This window comes from Athene noctua, chromosome 20, assembly GCF_965140245.1.
Source record: "Athene noctua chromosome 20, bAthNoc1.hap1.1, whole genome shotgun sequence".
NCBI classification, from domain to species: Eukaryota; Metazoa; Chordata; class Aves; order Strigiformes; family Strigidae; genus Athene; species Athene noctua.
The window spans coordinates 10591428-10611056 of NC_134056.1; the positions used below are offsets into that span (position 1 = coordinate 10591428).

Consider the following 19629-nt stretch of genomic DNA (forward strand, 5'->3'; position numbering starts at 1 on the left):
GTGAGCGGGTGAGGCCACGGCCGAAGTCCTCCCTGCTTCTCCCATCCCTGGCTGGCATTGGGCCGGGCTTTTCCTACCATTTATGAATATTTTTATGAGCTATTGACTGGCAGTGACTCAGAGTTGCTTATTTTCCTGACGCAGGTTGAGGGCGAGGGTGCGCGGTGGCTGTGCTTAGTCACGCCGCCTCAGCAGCCCCCACCCGCCTGGCGCTCCAGGGGGAACCCCCAGCACCGCTGCCCCGGGACGTGCACCCCACAGCACCCTCAAACCCAGCCCCGCTCTCCCGGGACCCCACAGCACCCCCAAACCCAGCCCCTGCCCCAGTCAGTGCTGCTGGCCCAGCCAGGAACCTGCAGCGCCCCGCGGTTCCTCCCTGCTGCCTCCTCCCGTGATAGGAAATGTCCCTGGGGTTTGCTCGCAAGTAGGAGATTCTCCCCCTCACCTCTATCCTTGGCCTTTTTAATTTAATTTAATTGTCTCCATGCAGGTGATGGGGAAGCATCACAGGTCCCTCGAAGCCTACACCGAGCTCTGCGCAGAGGTGGGTACCAGCACCACCCACTCCACAGTGAGTCCAGGCTCCCAAATCGGATGCCTTTAACACTGAGAGATTATACAAAATTTAAAACCCAACCCAAACACTGCCCCCTACCCCCCGTCAGGGTTTGTTTTTTTTTTTTCTTTCCTAATCTTCCTTTTAAGCCCAAGGATGAGAGGACACAGCGCGTCTCCTTCACTCCAGCCCCACACAGTGCCACCCCTACCAGCATGGCAGACAAAAAGGCCAAACTCCTTTTAAAGCACTTTTTTTTTTCTTTTTTTTATTGATTTCATTGAAAACAGAACAAGAAAATGATCAGAGCCAAAAGACTGCTCCTTTAAAACTGTCAAAAACATTAACAGAAAAAAATAATAATAATAAACATGACGGCATTATGAATGTTCTAGAAGAGATGAACAAAAAAAAACTGTTACTGAACTAATTACAGTATTTAAAGATATATGCAAAAAAAAAAAAATTAAGATAATGACCTGCCCAGCCACCACACAAAAGGTGATGGCGAATTTATTCACACTACAATACTAACAATTTAAAAAAAGTTTTGTTTTTTTCCTGCATTTTTATACTAAAATCACTTTGTTCTTTTTATACAATTGATAGTTTATATTCACGTGGTGAGCAAAAATCACACCAGAATCAGCACCGTTTTGTTTTGTGGTTTCTTTTTGTTGTCGTTTTGCCTTTTTTTGTTTTTTTGTGTTTTTTTTTTTTCTTTTTAATGCTAGTCCCCAATGTTTCAGTAATGGTAAAAAATAAATCAGTTTATTGAAACCTCATAGCGTGTAGCTTAAAAATCAATCGAAGGTGCCCAGCGTTGAGAAAAGTGATGGGAACAGACGAGCTGGTGGCATCTGGGATCTTCTCGCCGTGACATGTCCTGTCTGCTGTTCGCCCCAGCCGGCAGACGCAAGTTGAGGTTCTCTATAATATATATATCATTCACTTTATTTTTAAAAAAAGAAAAAATGATTTTCTTAAGAAGTTAGTGTCTTGTACAATCCCCTTCAACCTTCCCTCTCTAAAACCGCTAATGCGACGGGGTGAGGGAAATCCTTCCACGGACGAACCGAACACTGAGACAGTAACACGGCCGAGTGGCGCAGACGAGAGCTGGTTTGTAACGGAGAAAGCCCGGGAGGGAGCGGGGTCTTAGGGGAAGCGTCTCTGGTCAGCTCAGGAGAGAGCCAGGGACCAAAGGGATTGTAAGGACTGTGGGTTTCTTCTCATCGGAAGAGAAAAAAAGCCAGTGGATTTGGTAACAAGGAGGGTATTTGTTAGAAATGCCCTCTAGCTCCTAGGGAAAGGCCCCACTGCAACGTCCTGCGAGATGTGGGAGAAATTAATGATTAAAAAAAAAAAAAAAACAACCAAAAAAACCAACCAAAAAACCAAACAAACCAACAAAAACCAACCAGCAGAACCTGCCCCGGGGCTGTGCCAAGCAAACTCAAACGCCAGCACCTCCCCCTCCCTCCCCGCTCCCCCCAGCTTTTAAAAAGAAAGTCCCATCAAGTATTCAAAGTTTATTACAAGTGAACTGGAGATGACTTGGCATGAGCGATCCATTCAATTAACAATAGTTGGAGGACGGGCGGCTCTCCCTTGGCTCTGACAACACTTAGCACATTAAGAGACGGAGGCCAGGACAGCTCGCATGGAAAAAAAATGCAACAGCCACCCCTCCACACGCAACTGTGAAAACCAGCAGCTTTCCAGGACCAGGGAGGGGAGAACAACATCACGGAGGTGGGATTTGCTTTTACTTATTCCTCAAGTAACAGTCGGTGGCACAGCCCTAAGTGTCACAAACCCTTGGCTTTCCTTGAGCGGGTGTTTTTTGTTTTTTCGTTTTTTTGTTTTTTCAGATTTTTTTTCTCTTTAAATGGAAATTCAGACAGTATGTGAATCTATAGGGTTAAAACAAGTCAGTCTCTGGGGAGCGAAGCCTCAAAAGGGGCCGGCTGCTGTGGCAGAGCTGGTGTCGGGGAGCCCGTTTTCTTGCGTGTCCTGGGACGAGGTGCTCGCCTGCCGCTGGGCCAGCGCTGAGCTCGAGTGTTTGCACTTGGGTGAACCGCACTGACAGCTGAAATATTTGCCTTTGATGTCCCAGAACCGGTCTCCGTAGTCAAAACTGCAAGAGAGAGACAAGAGATGGGGTCACCTGCAAAGCAGAAGCGCACAAAGCAAGACGCCCAGGGTCAGCAACCCTCCGTGCTGCCACACTTTGGGTTTTTGCAAAGCTTCAGGGGGACGGGGAGTGTTTGAGGGGTCCCCAGGGGACTCTGGGTCGTGGCCTGGAGAGCAAGGGGACGTCGTGAAGCAGCTCGGGAGCAGCAGAGCCCTCGTCTCTGCACTCCCCCCTTCCCCGAGCGAGGCGGTGGCTCCCGCAGGAAGGGCAGCCCCGGGGACAGCACCCACCCGATTTCTTCTCCGGCTTCTATATGCCTCGTGCTGAAGAAGGCGATCCTGGGAAAGCGGAGGTCCTGATGCGACATGAAGACTCGCACCGGGATGAGGTTTGGCTCACAGAGGTGGTTTATAAAGCGGCTGATGTTGCCATAGAAACGGGCATCTATGCAGTACACCTCTCCATCCTAGAAGAGAAACGTTGCATCTTTCATTAGATGAGGTCGGGTTTAGTATTATTACTGCTACTTTTAAATAAAACAAATGACCAAACTATTGGTCATTCCACTTATACTCTAGAGAGCTTCAAGAACAACCACCAGTGGGCAGGACACCCCCTGTGGGTTTAAAAGAGCTGAACACACACTACCCTGAAAATACAGCTTTCTGCATGGCACTGTGCCCCCACAAACCCAAAGACCTTATAAAATGCCCCTGATACTGGCTGGCACAGCAGCTCACCCCAGCCCTGCTCTGCTAAAGCACCAGTTTGACCAGGGATAATGTCTGATGCAGACACCAAAGCCACTGGATAGGGGAACAGGCATCTGTTCTGTCCTCTAATCGAACATGACAGCTTGGAAACACAAAGCTAGAGCCTCGAGAAAACACGGGTTTCTGCAGATAAAAGTGAAAGTGAGAAGACAGAAATCCCCTTTCCAGAGAGCCCAGAGAGCAGTAATATTTTGTTTTCCTTGAAAATAAAAGAACCCCCCTCAGGGATTTTTTATTCCAGCAGAGAATGACTGTGCAAAGCAGAGACTTTAATTACAGAAGCTAATTTCAGTTGCAAAGAGGCCAAAAGCAAAAGGATCCATTAGCGGTGCTCAAACTCCCTTTTGGGCAAGCACCTTGCAATTGTTAATGGATGAGCTGTGCCAGATCACGCCACCCAACTGGTGCAGAAGCCCAGGGATGATGTCCCAACGACTGGGGGAGGTGTCACCCCACACGGTCCTTATCACACAGTGTTACCAGCTCTAATTTCAATTGTAATTCTCATCACCCCCTCACTTGCATCCATGGAAATGCCATGGCTGGTGAGGACAACATCACCCACTAGCACATCTAGTGACCATCTGGAAGGATCTGAGCTCTCCACCACGCAAGTCAAGATGAACACATCTTCAAGAAAGGAGCCTGCTGCCTTGACCAACACGGGCAGCGTCCTCACTGCAAAGCTACTGAGGAGGACAAGTCAAAAGCAAACTGCTTCCCACCTTGCTGGGAGGGTACTGGGAACTAAGAGCCACACAGTGGCAACCAGAGAGGAAAAGGAGAAACTGTGAACCTGCTCCGGGGTGAGATGAGTTTCCCTCTCAAGAGTGGGAAGGCCCTGGGGTTTCTCAGAAGGGAGGCTGCCCGGAGGAAGCCCTTCTGGCCTGCAGGCAGGCTGGGGTCAGCATGCAGCCCTAACCGCTGCCTCTCCTCACAGCAGGGCCAAGTGTGCGAGCAAGGACTGCAGAGCATGAGCCCGCGCGTGGGAAAGGGGCGGCTGAACGCGAACAGAAAGCACCCACAGCAGCTAGAACTCAACTCGGTCTGTCCCAGAAATAGCATGGCTTTTTCCATCTCTCTAGTACAGAGACGAGAAAACCATCTCTTTAACCAGTGGAAGCTCAGGGAGCATCTGTTGTGCTATGTCTTCCTCCCGGGAACCCAGCAACGGCAGTGAGTTTTGGCTCTCTGATGTTTGCCCTCTTTCAAACACGGAATGGGATGTGCCGGCAGAACCTGGCACACGGAGCGACTCACCACGCACCCGGCCTGGAGGGACAACTCAAGGAACAGGGACCACAGAAATGACGACCCAACCACTCTCACTACAGCACAAGCCCATTCAGGCTGCTCCTCCGAGACACACTAGGACCCCAGGGCTGCCCCTCCCAGGGTTGGGGTTCACACCCTTAGTGACTTCCCATCTCTCGGGAGGCCACAAGACCCGGGTGGCTCTGCCCTGCCCTCCTCCGCCCAACCCGACAGGCTGCTTCTAATGATCACTCCATGACCTGGCACCTGGTTTTCTACAGATGCTCCACTTCGAAGACACCCCGAAAAAAGATGATGCTTATGCCTGTATTTAGGTCTCCCTCTTTGCTTCACAGAAGGCTTCACAAGAGCCTCAAGGCAGTTGGCCAGGGGCTAACCTAAAGGCAAGGCAAGGCCCAGGTAGGCTTTTGCTCATAAATGCACAAACCTAGCTGAAGTCCCCGCTGCTTTTCAATTTCTTAATTACTGTCTGACCCCACTGTTTTCAGACTGACTACAAGACTTGTTACTTACCTTTTTTCAGTTGTTGAATGTGTGTCACTTTAAAAATAAAAAAGGAAAAAAAATAAAGCAAAGCTCCTTTGTCACAACTAGCTGATGATAGAAAAAAGACTGTTTTACAGCCTTCCTTGGAAGCCACCCCACTCCTCTGAGTCCTCAGCTCACCTTTCTCCTCTTCTCCTTTCCCAAGGGAAGTCTGAAGGGATGATCTTGCTTAAAAGCTTTAGATCACACTTTTCAAAGCAAGATTTCTGCTCTGAGAAAACCCTCCACAGAGCAGTGCAGGATAACTACCAGCAGAACAAGCCTCAAGTACCTGCCACAGTATCTGATGGATCCCTTTATAAGTGTACATTATTTTTTTCTTCAGTATTCCAGCTCATTTTTTTTATGAAAAACTTAGGGAGCTGCCAGTCAACACAGCTGCAAGCATGCATGTACTCACTTGAGTATCAAAAACTGAACTCAGGATGCCCAAACAGTTTTGACAGAAGAGCATCTTGCATCAAAACTGGTGTGGGCAGTACATACCGCAGTGCCCCAGCACTGCTGGGCTCTCCTACCATTTTAACAAGCCCTAAGCCTTACCTCAACTGCTCTGTATTTTGACTAAAATGCAGTGAGGGTGTAGTTCTGCTCTTTGCAGGCTTTCAGATCATGCTGTACATCAAGATGGAGACAAACATTTTCTTTGTTTTTTTTCAGAGGCAAGACCTTGGGTTTATCTCATTAGACACCTCCAGATACAGTACCTTGTTGTCAAGGTCGAAGAGGTAGGAGTCTTCTTCACGGACGTCTGCCTCGGAATCAGATATCAGCTCACCAACGTACCTGTGGACAAACAGGAAAGGCAGAAATAAGATGCTCACACAAGCTTGGGTTTAAACATCTCTTTCTGGGAAACAGGAAAGAAAGGGATACAGCCTTAGCAGCGCAGGTCATCTCAGAGCCACCCAGACAAACTGAGCTTTGCCAACTTACAACAGCTAAAATCTGGCTCCAAACTCCGTCTTTTCAGGGCTACACTTTCAATATTAAAAATGGAGTCTTACTTTCAACAAAATTCACTTTTTCCTGAGGACTATGCTTCCTTTTGCAAATCTCTCTGTTGGCCAAGATCAACACATTAATCCAATTCTCCTTGTGTTCATGGTCAGACTTACGCCCTGGCTCTCCTATACACCACTGCAGTGCTTGTGCTGTTTACATCTGAAAGAAAAATATTTGTCTCTGTCCTTCCTGTATTTTCCAGGGTATTTTGACTGATTAGATAAGCTACCTACATTAAAAAGTTTTGTTTTAAAAGTTTTAGCTCTAACCTAACCTGGCAGGATCCCTGGAAGGATCTAGGCTTCTTTCGCAATCCCCCTCAAAGCAGAGCTGTGATCCCAGTAACAACCACCTTGTTGCAAAAGCAGGTGCAAGGCGGATTACAACCAGGTCCTCCAAGCACTCCAAGCACTGCTTGGCCCGGCTTGCTGAGAAGGACTAAACACACGTACCACCTTTCTCACCCAGACAGATGCTGGTTTTGATGCAAACCCCCTTGTTGCAGGAGTTCTCACTGCACTGGTGTCCCCATATTTGTCTCCCTGTCTCCATCTTAGAGAGCTTTGGACTGTCAAGGTTCAACATTTCCTGCCCTGCCCTGCTTGCAATCAAAGGGAGAGACACAACAGGAAAGGAACTGAGTCACAGGGAGGATATGACAACAGCACAGTGGATTCTGGTATGTAAGTCTTCCTGCCCTGCAATACAACACTAACTATAAGCAAAGAATTCACAATATGAGTAAATATTCTTCACAGCATCAATGGAGACTTCCACGATCAGCAGCCACAATCACATCATTCCTCCGCAGCTCTCAAGGCATTTCTGAAGGGTTAACCAGCCGTACCCATCTCCCCCCGTGGCTCAAGGCAGCATTTAACTCCAGGGCTGGGGAAGAGGAGAGCCACGAAACATTAACCTGGAGAGAACCCCCGTGCTCCGTGACAAGGGATCGCTTGGCTGCAGTTCCCAAATCTGAGTGATCTGGCAAGTTGAGCTGCCAGAGCAGGAGGCTGCCACCGCGTGTGATCTTCCTGTTTGCCCCCACTGCATCTTGTTATTTATTAAGTGCTCCCATAAGGCTGCGGCATTACTGGAAATCACACGCTCGTCAGTGACCTAAAGCGATAGGAAGATGATGGCCAGAAAGGGAGAGAAATTGCTGTAGCATGGCACGGCAGTCAGCAGAAGCTGAGAAAAAGCTGAATAATGCTGCATGGAGAGGCACTCTGCTCAGGGACAGCCACTTCAGGTTTACAACTCAGTGAAACAAGAAAACACAATTAATTAAAAACTGTTGGTTTGTTGTTTCTTTAAAGACTATTCCTGTAACTCAATTCTTTTCCAGCACTGCTTAAAGATACAAATGGTTCCCACACTTCCAATGTCCAAAGTTATGGAAAGATGTGCAAGAGACGTTCCTATCCAAAAAAGAGCAGGAGCATCAGCCTCTTCATTTAAGAACTCCCAAAGTCAAGCCAGCATCTTTCTTCTCAGCATGCTGATGGCAAGTGACTACACTTCAGAGCTTTACACTGCCACTCATCATTGCAAGATCAGAGCACACTCCATGCAAAAATCAAGAGCAACAAGAAGTCTCTAGCACAGGCTCAAGTGTTTTCCACAGCGTATGGGGGACGGGACACCTGGGGCTTCTCTGGCTGAAGGTGTGGCTAAAATACCTGGTTCGAGGCAGATGGAATGTTATTAGAACATCACTGTTTTGTACAGAAACAAAATATCTGAAAACCACATAATGGACGTGCAGTGAAAGGAAAAGACCAGATTCTCACAAACCTCTGGTTTCTGCATCCCACTAATTCAGAGCCTCTCCAGCAAAAGCCCTTAACCAGCTGTGCCACTTCCAGAATGAGCAGCTACACTACCTACCAACCAACCACGAACAGAGCAGATTCAGAACAACCCACAGCAATGTCAGGACGGGGTGAGCAACAGCCACTTCTAAGCAGTGACAAATTTGGAGGTCAGCGAGAAATCTGCACACGAGCATGTTCCTGAGCATCTGCGAGCAGAAAAGCCTAAAAACTCCATGGGAGCCCAGCAGGGCAGGGAGGCTGACACTGCTGCTTCCTTCCTCACTAAGCTGATGCTTCCAGGACCACGCTGAAGGTACTGGAGGCCATTAGTTGGAGGCTCTGGAGCAGCTGAAGGGTCTGGGGCAGCTGAAGCGTCTGGGGAATCTTGGTGATGACAGTGGGAGGGCGGCTGGCCACCGCGCTGGCCAAGCCTCATTCCCAGCTGCCAAACTGCTCCGAGCACTGCTAAACGCTCCCTGCAGAAGCTGCTGCGGGCTGCCAGAGGGGCTGCCTGCAAGCAGAAACAGAAAGGAAAAACATTTTTGGAGTGATTACAGAGAGAAGTTGAAAGGTGTCTGAAGTATGGAGCAGGCCGAAAAGCAGTATGTGTGTAAGAAAGGCATTTACACACAGAAAGAGTCAGGACCAGAAGAGTTTTGCAAAATAAAAGCGTTGTGAGAACTACTCCAGATTTGCCCCCCCCCTACAGGTATATGTGAAAAATTATGGAACAGAAGTCACCCTTACACCAATACAATTATCATCCTTCCAAAGCAGAGTAATAACCCCTGTACAAAGAGACAACTTGCTCAGGGCTCTAATCCAGACATTTAATGCAAAATGCTCTTCCACAAGAGCCAATCCTTGGAGCTGCTGTGTTCAAGCAGGCCCTGAGCACTGCCAGCACAGGGGCTTCTTTGCCAGAGAGGAGGAAAAGAAGAAAACAAGTCTATAGGTTGCACGTAAAGACTCACAGGAAGGACAGCAGTGCAGCTGGCTAGGGGAGGAGAGAAGGACTGGAGCTGGTGAGCTGAGTAAATAACATGTGTGCGTGATGGGGACAAGGAGGAACATGTACAGGCAAGACATAAATTAGCTCTAATTTTTAGTATGCAGCTCATTTAGATAATGAAGAAGATAGTGCCTACCACTGAAACAGTGTCAGCAGCTCCTGGCAAGGGTGGAGGGAAGAGTTAGTGTGGTTGTGGTATCCAAACCCTATCAGCTCTGATGTGCTGCACAATGTGTCTGTCTGTGTTACTTATCCTCCGTTTCCTTGGGCTGCCTGGTCCCCCCTGCTTATTCCTCTTGCGTATTAGCATGCCATTAGGATTTAGTTAAATTGGTGCCTTTTTTGTTTGGGAGCTGTTTGCTCCCAGGCTCTGGCTCATCTCCGGATCCTGAACAAGGACACCAAGACCTTTCGTACTTAACAGGAAGCCCCACCTGCAGACAGACTTGAGATACTCCCCACAAATTGCAGTTTCAACCTTTACCTCTGAAAAAAACATTTTATCATTTGGCAGCTCCTAACATGGAAGAAATACTTGGCCAATTCACTGCAGATTCTTCTCTTCCTTTTTTTTTTTTTTTTTTTTTTAAATTCTGCCATAATTTTACTTAATCCCCTGCCCCAATTCTATAAAACATCAATAACTGGTTCTAAAAAACTAAAAAACTCCATCACCTATTTTCATGAAGGGCACAAGTCCAGCCTTATTTAGAAGGTCTTCACTCACTGTGGTATTGCAATGAAGAAAACACTTTCCAAAATTTTTAATAAAGTACATATACCACTTTAAAGCCTAAAAACTGTGGGGTTCAATGGCAGTTTTTTCACTTGCCATAAGTCTGAACATTTTTGTTCTCAAGTACTTTATCGAATCAGCGCCGAAACATGTGCTTAACACCAAGTGCTTCACTGTTTTGCTGAATCAGACTAAAGACTGAGAGCTCTGACACTGGAAAGCCTCTTGAGAAGTCAGTACTGAAGCAGAAAAGATCTGATATAAAAAAGTTGTTTCAAATTGCCTTGGCCTTAAGTGACCATATCCATGGTGAACACATGAGTTGAGCATATCTGCAGCACAACCCAAATGCATTCTTCCCCCATCACTTGTGTATCAGAGGGGTAAGAGAGCTGAGAATATAAACCAGCAAGACGGAGAGGGGTGGAGAAAGCTCCACGCTATGAGGAAAAGGACAAACCGCAGGACATGGAGTCAGGAAACCTCTGACTGAGGACAAGCAGCTCAGCTCGATGTCAGTTATATTTCTGTGAAAATCTCTCCTTAGAGAGGAGCAAACCCTCCCGGCCCTTGGGAAGCCATGTGTTTGCATGAGCTAATGAAAGCTGAACAACTTACTCGCACACAAAGGTTCCCAGTGGAATGTCTTGCATCGTTCGCACACCCCAGCCCATCTTTTGTGTCCGATAAAGCTGCAATCGAGTCCTGGAAAAGAGGAAAGGAAGCCATGTTAGTGGCAGCACTCCACAGAAAAACAACGAATTTTCATAGAGAGATAAGCAAAACATCCAGCAACCTTCCACCACCACAAACTCAGAGTTGATTTCAATATTCAACCCCCCCAGTTCTCACGCTGCCACCGCTGTGGGTACGCTCCACTCCCACGGCTGCTCTGAGCACGTGGGCAGATGCTGGGATGGAAACTGCCTGGGGACAAGGGACAGGCACCCATCAACCTCTTCTCCCTGCCCAGCTGCACCTTGCAAGGTGCACACCTAGGGACTGAGGAAGAGGGTATGGGACTGGATGCTCTGTGTGGTTATGCCATGGATTTACACGTGGGACACCAGTATCCCACCAGCAGCATTTCCTTTCCCTTCCATGCACGCCCCCAGCGCTCAGGGGAAGGCAGGGAAGGTGGAAGGTGCAGCTCTGCAGGGAGGGGTGCTGCGGGGTGGGGCAGGGAGTTTACGGTGAATTAACACCTTGAGCTAAGTGCTCCAATCCCTTTGCCCTCTGCTGAGGCCAGTGCATTTAGCAACTCTATCATATCCAGCTCCCTGGCTGAAAGACAAGGAAGAAACGCTGCAACTTGAAACTTCTTGGTGTAATAGCTGCTCTGTGGAATTTTACTGATGGAGTTTATAGGCAGAGAAACAATCCTGTAAGTCATTCTGCCTCCTGCTCAGCCAGAACTTGAGTTAAGTGCAGGATGAACATTCTCCAGGGCTAGGGAAGGTTTGCTCCGTCCCTGAGGGAACAAAAACCCACTCTCAGCAATGCTGTTATTGGAATAAAGAGAAATCCGATGCTCACCTTAACTTCACACTGTTGCTTTTTCCAGTACTTCTCTCCTCTTCACCCACCCATTCCCTCTTTGCACTGTCAGCTCAAACCAGGGGCTGTGCATATTCTCATGTTTGCTCACAGCCCCTGGAGCCTTCACCAGGGCTAAACATGACTTCACGAGAACAATCACTCTGGTTATAACACTGTATTTCAGGCTGGGGGAAGCTCCCCCATGTTTTGCCTCGTCCATCACAGCAGAGCAGAGAGCCAAGCTCAGGTTTAGCCTCCGATCTCAGCTTCCCAGCTGAGGTGGGTCAGCCTGACAGATGGAAACATATGTGCTGCCGAGCGGAGTTAATTTGGAGCAAATCTGATAAAGGAAGCACTGAAAGTGGAGTGGGAGCACCCATGTGTCACACTGCAGCCCAAATGCAGGAGGTTTCCACCACCATCTCCCCAGGGACCTCGTGCACAGCTCTACCAAGCATCCGACCCTACCGCCAGCTTCCCAACAAAGCTGCTCTCCCAAACTCATGGCTGGGTTTCCAACCCTTCCAGTCTTTCAGAGAAACACTTTAGCAAGGCAAAAATGCAAAAGCAACAGCTCCTAAATAAACACCCACATAGACACCGGAGCTCTGGAGCTTGGCAGCAAAAACCAGAGAGAGGTAAAGTTCTGTGGAAACACATCGAGCTTTTTCCTTACTTATTTTTAACATTGCAAAATGTCACTGAAACTACAAAGCTTGCAAAAGAAGTTTTGTCAGTACTACAAAAAATTTTCAAAAGTATTTTTTTTCCAGTGGAATTCCTTTGAACTTAGTGCAGTGGCAAACTTCTTCATAGCAGAGGTCCAAAACAAGACATTTACATTTTTAGGCTGGCACCAAAATCCTAATATTAATCCTAATCTGCAGTGCTGAGGCCAACAGGTATTCAGGTATCTGATTCAGGAGGACTCATGCCAATAAGTTGGAAATTTTAAGCAGCCAAGTCTGGGCACGCTGGCCTATATTTCTAATATAGACTGCTAACTTACAAGATCTTCTAAATTAAGGCTTTGCAGTTTCTGTTGCTGTTATTTTCTTCACAGATCTCCACCTCAGAAGTTACATATAGGCTGTTCATGCAAACCCACAAACCATTTATATATTTTATGGTTGAGCTGATGAAAGAACGCCACAGTTCCCATGTGATGGCAACGGGGGCAGAGTGCAAATATTAACTGGGCTCATCAACGCCCTGCTGCTTCATTCCCACCGGCACCACACAGGAACCCATTTGCATCCCACCACTCTGCAGTGGCACCTGCCCCAACTTCTGTCTCATCTCGGGAATTCCTGGGGTTTTGTGGGTTTACGGGTGAGCAAAACTAGAGAGCCAGAAAGCTCATGAGTTTAGTGTTGGTCTTGCCAAGATAAGCTGCATTTAGATCCTCCTTCTCACCTGAGCCCGTTCTGCACCACCCGGTTCCTACAGGTTCGCCAGCACGAGCACGCGTGATTACACTCAAAGATCAGTGGTGGCTCAGCCATGTTGAATTCAGGCAGGAGTCGGCCGTCCTGAAGAGGAAAGGCATTCAAGAGTGGGTTAGTTGTCTGTTCTTGTGACCCCTCCAAACCAGAGGCAGGCCAAGAGCAGAAATTCCCCTGAGTGTAGAAACAGGCCAGAGAACCCCAAGGTGGAGGCATGCCCTGACCTCCCCAAAACCAGCATCAGACCTCAGCTTCTGCAGTGGTTTTGCTCTACCCAACAGTGGCAAACTCACCGGTATCACTGACAGCTGACAAACAGCAAGAGACTGTCTAGATTTTTGCTGCCTGGCATCACCCTACTCACCACAAAAAAAAAATAAAAATCTTACAGTGCTGTGCAAAAAAACGGTGTGCATCATCACTATTATCATTTTGTAGTGCTGGAGGGGAGAAGCAGATGCTTAGTCTGTCTCTGGAATAAAGCCTAAACTTCCAGAGTACAAGGCCAGTACACCCAAATTTTTCAATACACCACATTATCTTCCCAAACAGTACTTCCCAAAAAGCTACAATTCCATTATTTACCAACTGTGTAGGATTAAGGAAGTGACAGACGCAGTTCATCATATTTAACAAATTTGGCTTTTAAGGCTTGAAAGATGTAATCACCTATTAATGCGTAAATAAAATGGCTACAAAGGAAAGAAAGATGCCAATATTCCCCCTGGGAGAAACATGCAGAGATTCACAGAACTTCTGATCTTAGCAGAACCTGTCCAAATATTAACCTCAAAACCTCCCTGGAGGACTGAAGCGTCCTTACCCAAACCAAACCAGGCTTCTGGCAGTGTTGCAGTTAAAACATCTTTACTTTGCCTTCATCCAGAAGGATCACAATAAATAAAAGCATGAAAAAAAAAAGAAAATCTCTACTACCCTTTCCTTGTTTACATATTATAGCATTTTCTGTGTTGCTCTGAAATGGAAGCTGATTTCACGCACGGATTATTAAGTGCTCTCTGTCACACGGGTATAATTAATGGCTCAGTTGGCATGACAGTAACACAAATAAATAACACTAGAAAAGCTTCCCTGAGTATGCATTTTGTTATTATCACCTGGAGCTTAAAGCTGAGACTACAACTTTAGGCATTTTAAAACAAAAAGTAGAGGAGTTGTGCAAGGAACTGTTTTTAAGGTACTACTATAAATCCCGAATTGTGCAAAGTTCAGCTCGCAAACACTGTTCTAACCCAACAGGAGGTTCTGTGTCCTCACCTTATCATACCAGCAGCGCATACTGAGTTGGCCACACATGCAGTTACTGGAGGAGCAGTCGTCTATACATACACAATACTGGAAGATAAGAAAAGGGATTAATGCCACACCACACACACACAACTGAAAGAACAACTTCTGTGACTGGCTCAGAGAGGAAAGCACAAGTCTTCACCTCCTGCTGCAGCTCGTTAGCCAGAAAGATAACCAGCCTCATCAGTTCAGTGGCATTTTTACTGCATTATTTATTTCTGTGTGCAGTGAACGTTAACGGAAGGACTCTGGCTTGCAGGAGAGGATCTCATACAGAGCCACCTTCGTTTCTCATGAGAGGATGTCCCCCTGTGTTACTAACCTTCCTCCATGCTCTATGAGCTGTATTCCACACTTGAGGACAAGGAAAAATTCAAGGAAGGACCAGAGCTGGGAGACGATGCAACATGATGTCTCAGTCCTTCCCTGCTGCTTGCTTCTTCCCACACAGGTGCTCCAGCTGGCTGCTTCCCCAGCGCTCCCCAAGCCAGCACAGTCCCACCACCAGCTGCTGCACAACACGGCTTGGGCATGGGACCTTCACTTCAGCCTCCTGAGAGTTGTGACCAGAGGCAGGTCACCCTCACCCTACGCTTCCCCCACCTCTGCTTTCACAACCTGGCCCTGCGAGAACTACCAGTAGCACAGTGCAGACCTTGGCCAGGATGCTGCAGTCAGTAGGAAGACAGCACGAGGAAGGTCTCCCAACAACTCACTAACTCTCCGGATACAGAACAGAGGAAAAGGGTGAACAGGAGCCACATCAGCCAGCACCAGATGACTGATGCTACAGCACACAGCTCAACACAGAGGTTAGCTTAAGTCTTGGAAATGAAGAAAAACAAACTCCTAGAGCAAGAACTGCAGTTCAGGACTACAACCTGGAATCTGATGGCAATATTGGGGGTAGACAACCTCATTTTGAATGCAAAACTTCTTCTGAGGTGCAGTGCACTGCAGCATCTCTGAATGTAAACACCGGGACAGGAAAAAACATGTGGATATACACAATCCCTCACCTGTAAATGAGTGATGTTTCTATCAATGTCCATTGGGGAGGTGACACAGTTCTGCGAAACATATTTGTAGTTGCTAGGACAAGGCTCACTGTCCACTGAATTGACGCAGGGAATCGGGATCCGCTCATAACCCCGGGCAATGTCTCTGTTAGTGGGAGAAAGACAATTGTCACAGAAGAAAAGCTCCCCCCGAACAAGGGGCCATTCAAATGCCATCCTGGGGCAGAATTACTGTCTTTGATCACAAGCACTCAAAGCCTGAAAGCAATTCAGGCTAGAACAGAGTTCATTTTTTTCCACCCTGCCTTACAGATTGTTCTTTGAATATTTCCATTCAGAGAATGAATTTACAAACCATGGTCTGAATCAGCATGTGCTTAGTTTTTGCTAAGCTCAAACTGACCTTCACACCAGTTTAAAAAGCTAAGCATGCACTTACGGTCCTTTCTTAAACCAGGCCCCCAGCATTCCCCGTGAAAGGGCTCTATTTCATGACCCACAAGCAAAGCCAGCTGTATTCTCACCTGCTCACGACCTTCTCTATCTGGGCAGGCTTGTCAGTGGATGATTCTTTGAGAGTCTTGTTCATCTGTAGGGCCACCCAGACCTGAGAGTTAAGGCTGGAGCACTGGAGTGGAGTCTCACCCTCCTTGTTCTTTAAAGTGACATCCGAGCCACGGGAAAGAAAGAGACTGCAAAACAGCAAGAAAGGATAAGCAACCCCCAAGAGAAACTGCGCAAGGGGAAAATGAGCTGAATCATATCCTCCAGCCAGCCCTCAAGGGACAAGGAAGTGTCTGTAGTAGTGAATAATCACCTGAGTTTTCTTTATTAAGTATGGTTCAGTGAATCCTTCTACGTGAAGGCGCTGGCAGAAGCCACAGACTGGAGCTCTAGGCACTCACGAGAGCTCCGGGCAAACCCCACCTTGCTTCAGGCATGACAGGTACCTTGCTGGTACCAGCCTAACTTCACACAGGCTTGAAACTCTTTCTGGCGGGGAAAGATATGGGGTGGGAAGAGTAGGCTGGAAACGGAAGAGTCCTACGGGAAACTAGCATTGGACTTGGCCCTTGCTTATACTCACCAGCTTCTGGTGACTACACATGATGACCTTATTCACAGCAGTGATGAAGGAAAAGCCCTGTTACCATTATTATGCCATGCTAGTTGTGAAAAAAATAAAAGTTTTAATCAAAGATGCCTGATGCCTTTCTGGTGGGAAGCTCAGGCTGAGCACAGCCCCTCAGGTCCTCTGCCAGAGACTCCAAGACCACTCCACATTTTCTCATCTTTTTTACACCAGCTCTGATATTTCAGACCCACTGCCCCGAGGAGCAAGGCAATGGAGAAACAAGACCTCCATCCCAGTTTTGGTCTGTGCTTAAATGCCAAAGGTATTTCAAAGGATCTCCGGAGATTGCCAGCCAGCACCCAGATAGGAAGGAGTGGCCAGGGGAAAGGAGAGAAGTGGCAGGGCTGGAGCCGTACTTACACGACACACTCGTAGCGGTTCTCTCTGGCTGCAATATGCAGGGGTGAGTCCCCGTGAATATTCACTGCATGTAAATCACACTTAGCAGCCAACAGTATCTCTGCTATGTCAACACAGCCAGAAAAAGCAGCCCAGTGCAAACAAATATTTTCCTCCTGGAGGGAAAGACAACAGAGTAGAGGCTGTTTAGTGCATTAAAACCCGATCGCTTTGGGACTTCACCATCCTCAGCTCTACACCTGCAGCATGCAACATGTGGCTAGCAGTCTCCTTCCCTACATTGTTCCTTCTGGCTGCGACTGCCAGGATGGGCAGGGAAATCTCCACGCAGACAAACAGGGAGTTCTCACTCCAGCCGCCTCCGCACACCAGAGACGGGGAGGCTGCACACAAAGCGGTCCATCGCCTTCCTTATAGACACAGGCAAATCGTCTGTCTCTAAGGCACAAAACAATCTGGATCAATCCACCAGAGAGGTGACAGACATGAACAAACATGCTGGAAAAGGCTAGAAGCTGATCTTCCCCAGCCCAGACAGACAGGGAAGCTAGCACATCTCCCAGTGCTACAAAATTAAAGAGAAAAAGAGCACAGCACAAGCTATAGGGTATATGAAGGTGCTAGAAAGTGAACCACGAGCCACAGGTAAAGCAATCAATCAGACTTCAGGCATCTCTTAAATACTGTATGTACTCATCTCTCACTAGCAGCACTAGAAATAGCTGAATTGGGATGGAGATATTTTAAGCGATGATACTCTTGTTTTCTGTTACAGTGCAATTTGCAGCACACTTCGAACCCTTCCCCATGACAAGCTCTAAAGACATCGATTACAACAGTGCAATGATAGCAATGATCACCTAACTTTTCTTTTTCCTTTGTAAAGCAAAAATAAAGCACATCTTTTAGTCATTGCAAATTAACTTAGATCCTTCCTTAAATGGGGAGGCTATTAACATACACTAGGGAGTGGGGAGACCTTTTTCTATATGGATTCTGTCTCCCATTATGGTAACATCTAGAAATAAAAACCCTAATCACATCACATACCAATCTACAGAAAAAAATTAATCCTGTCAATTGCACAGCACATGCTGCTGCTCAGACAGGTTACAGACACCTAAACTCGCTACTTTGCCTTGCATCGGCTACTGCCTAACAGCAGCATAATTACAATCAAAAGCATTTCTCGCTGAGTATGATGTTTCCCAGCACAAGTGACATTGCTTCTTAACGACTGCAATCAGGAGACACTGAACGAAGGTACAGTAACAGATATGCAACACATACATCTGCTAAGAGGATACTTTTCTTTCAAGTAAATTGTTGACTGAGCTGATTTGATTTTCATCATTTAATGTGTGATCTTGTAACAGCCAACAGGCTTCTGTGACAGATCAAACAAGTCAGTTTTGCTCGGACTCTAGGGCTCTGAAGCGGTGTAACAACCCAAAAAGCCCCCTCTCTCACCTTGACTTCTGCTTTTAGGAGCAGTATCAGATCCGGGCCTGCCTGGGAACTATTTAAGCTACCAAAGAAATGAGGCTCCTACCGAGAAGGGGCTTTCAGACTGGGGATGGTGACTCCACAGCAACACCTGGATCTTTCTAAGACCCGTAAGACAAGGATGCCAACACCTACCCCTGCTAGCACCCAAGACACAAACCAAAGAGTTTAGGGAGACAAATACAAACCAGCTGCTTATATCCCCTGCATTAAAAAAGCACTAGGAGCCTTGGACAAGAAAATACCCTGCCATGAGGCATGCTAGAGTGTGAACTGACGGCAGGGTAGGTACTTCACTGCAACACCTCTGGGCAGAAAGCAGTGAAGCCAGTTAACCTTCGTTTATCAAACTATCTCACATCTACGGGCCAAAGCCTGGAGTAGCTCATTGCATCACAGTTCACACTCAAGCTTGAGTTGCAGGTACTTCTGGGGTTTCAGTATCCTTAGAGACAAAAAGGAAAAAATAAAAACATACTATTAAGAAAAAAAGGAGCAGTATTGATATAATGAGTCTCCTGAACAGAAACATAGATGACTGGCGAGAAAAGGAGACAGCATCTCGCTTGTATCTTCTCTGTTTACTTGAAAATCCCTGTGAAACTGGCTGGCACAGCCAGATACATAGCGCTGCTGGGCCCACGGAGCTCCCAGGGACACAAGTACAGAGTACATCCCACTCGAGCAGGATTTACAGAGGTGAAGAGCAGGCCAAGAGCCAGCTCCAGCACGCTGAGCTGCCAGCCTGGGCACACTCTGTCCACATTGGTGGCTACATGCCTGTTATGACTAAGAAAACCCAGGCTTGTAGTACTTGCTGGCAGAGCATCTGCCCAATCTATCCAGAAAACATGAGCACAAGCTTATGCTCCTCAAAAGGCACACAGGATGCCCCTAAACCATGCCCAGTGCACACTGGCCTGTGACCAGTGCAGACCAGGTAAGTCTGGACTCAAGGGGGATCTGCCCGGTGGCAGCACAGTAGACCCAGGTGGATTAGAAGCAGCAAGGCACAGAGCTGCCTGCAATATTACGTACAGCATCCTTATGGGCTATGCTGGAAAAGCTGGAGGAAAAGGGACTTCTTGTCAGCCTGTAAACTTCTTCCCAGAATGGAAAATTCTCCCAGCAGACACTGTTCAGTCACTGCCCCAAACCACCTGTGTCAAGGGACCACCGCACCTCCCTGCACTGAGCCCAGAATCTGCCTCCCTGGGCTTGTTTGGTCTTTAAATTGTGGTTAAAGAAATTGTGGTTAATTTCTGAAATAGATTCCAGGAAGAACCTTACATTGTCACGGATGTTGATGTCTGATCCCTTCGCAAGCAGCAGCTTCACAAGCTCAATATGCTTGTACTCGGTGGCCCAGATCATCGGCGTCCAGCCTCCGTCGTCCTGAGGAGGGAAAGGAAAGGGTGAGACACGCAGAATGGGCAAGTTGGTCTCCTGCTGGCTTC

General features: G+C 47.4%; 1 protein-coding gene across 8 annotated transcripts in view; it reads right to left on the reverse strand.

Annotated features, from left to right (window-relative positions):
• Positions 1-804: 804 nt before the first annotated feature.
• Positions 805-19629, reverse strand: part of EHMT1 (euchromatic histone lysine methyltransferase 1) — a 123101-nt gene continuing 104276 nt past the window's right edge. For all 8 annotated transcript variants that reach the window (XM_074923356.1, XM_074923355.1, XM_074923358.1 and 5 more), the window contains 10 exons: positions 19463-19567; positions 16667-16821; positions 15696-15863; positions 15172-15316; positions 14120-14197; positions 12813-12928; positions 10476-10562; positions 5995-6073; positions 2984-3159; positions 805-2696 (listed from right to left, as the gene is read on the reverse strand). In XM_074923356.1, coding sequence (XP_074779457.1) covers positions 2513-2696; positions 2984-3159; positions 5995-6073; positions 10476-10562; positions 12813-12928; positions 14120-14197; positions 15172-15316; positions 15696-15863; positions 16667-16821; positions 19463-19567 — 1293 coding nt within the window. In that variant the 3' untranslated portion in view covers positions 805-2512. The remainder of the gene's footprint in view (positions 2697-2983; positions 3160-5994; positions 6074-10475; positions 10563-12812; positions 12929-14119; positions 14198-15171; positions 15317-15695; positions 15864-16666; positions 16822-19462; positions 19568-19629) is intronic.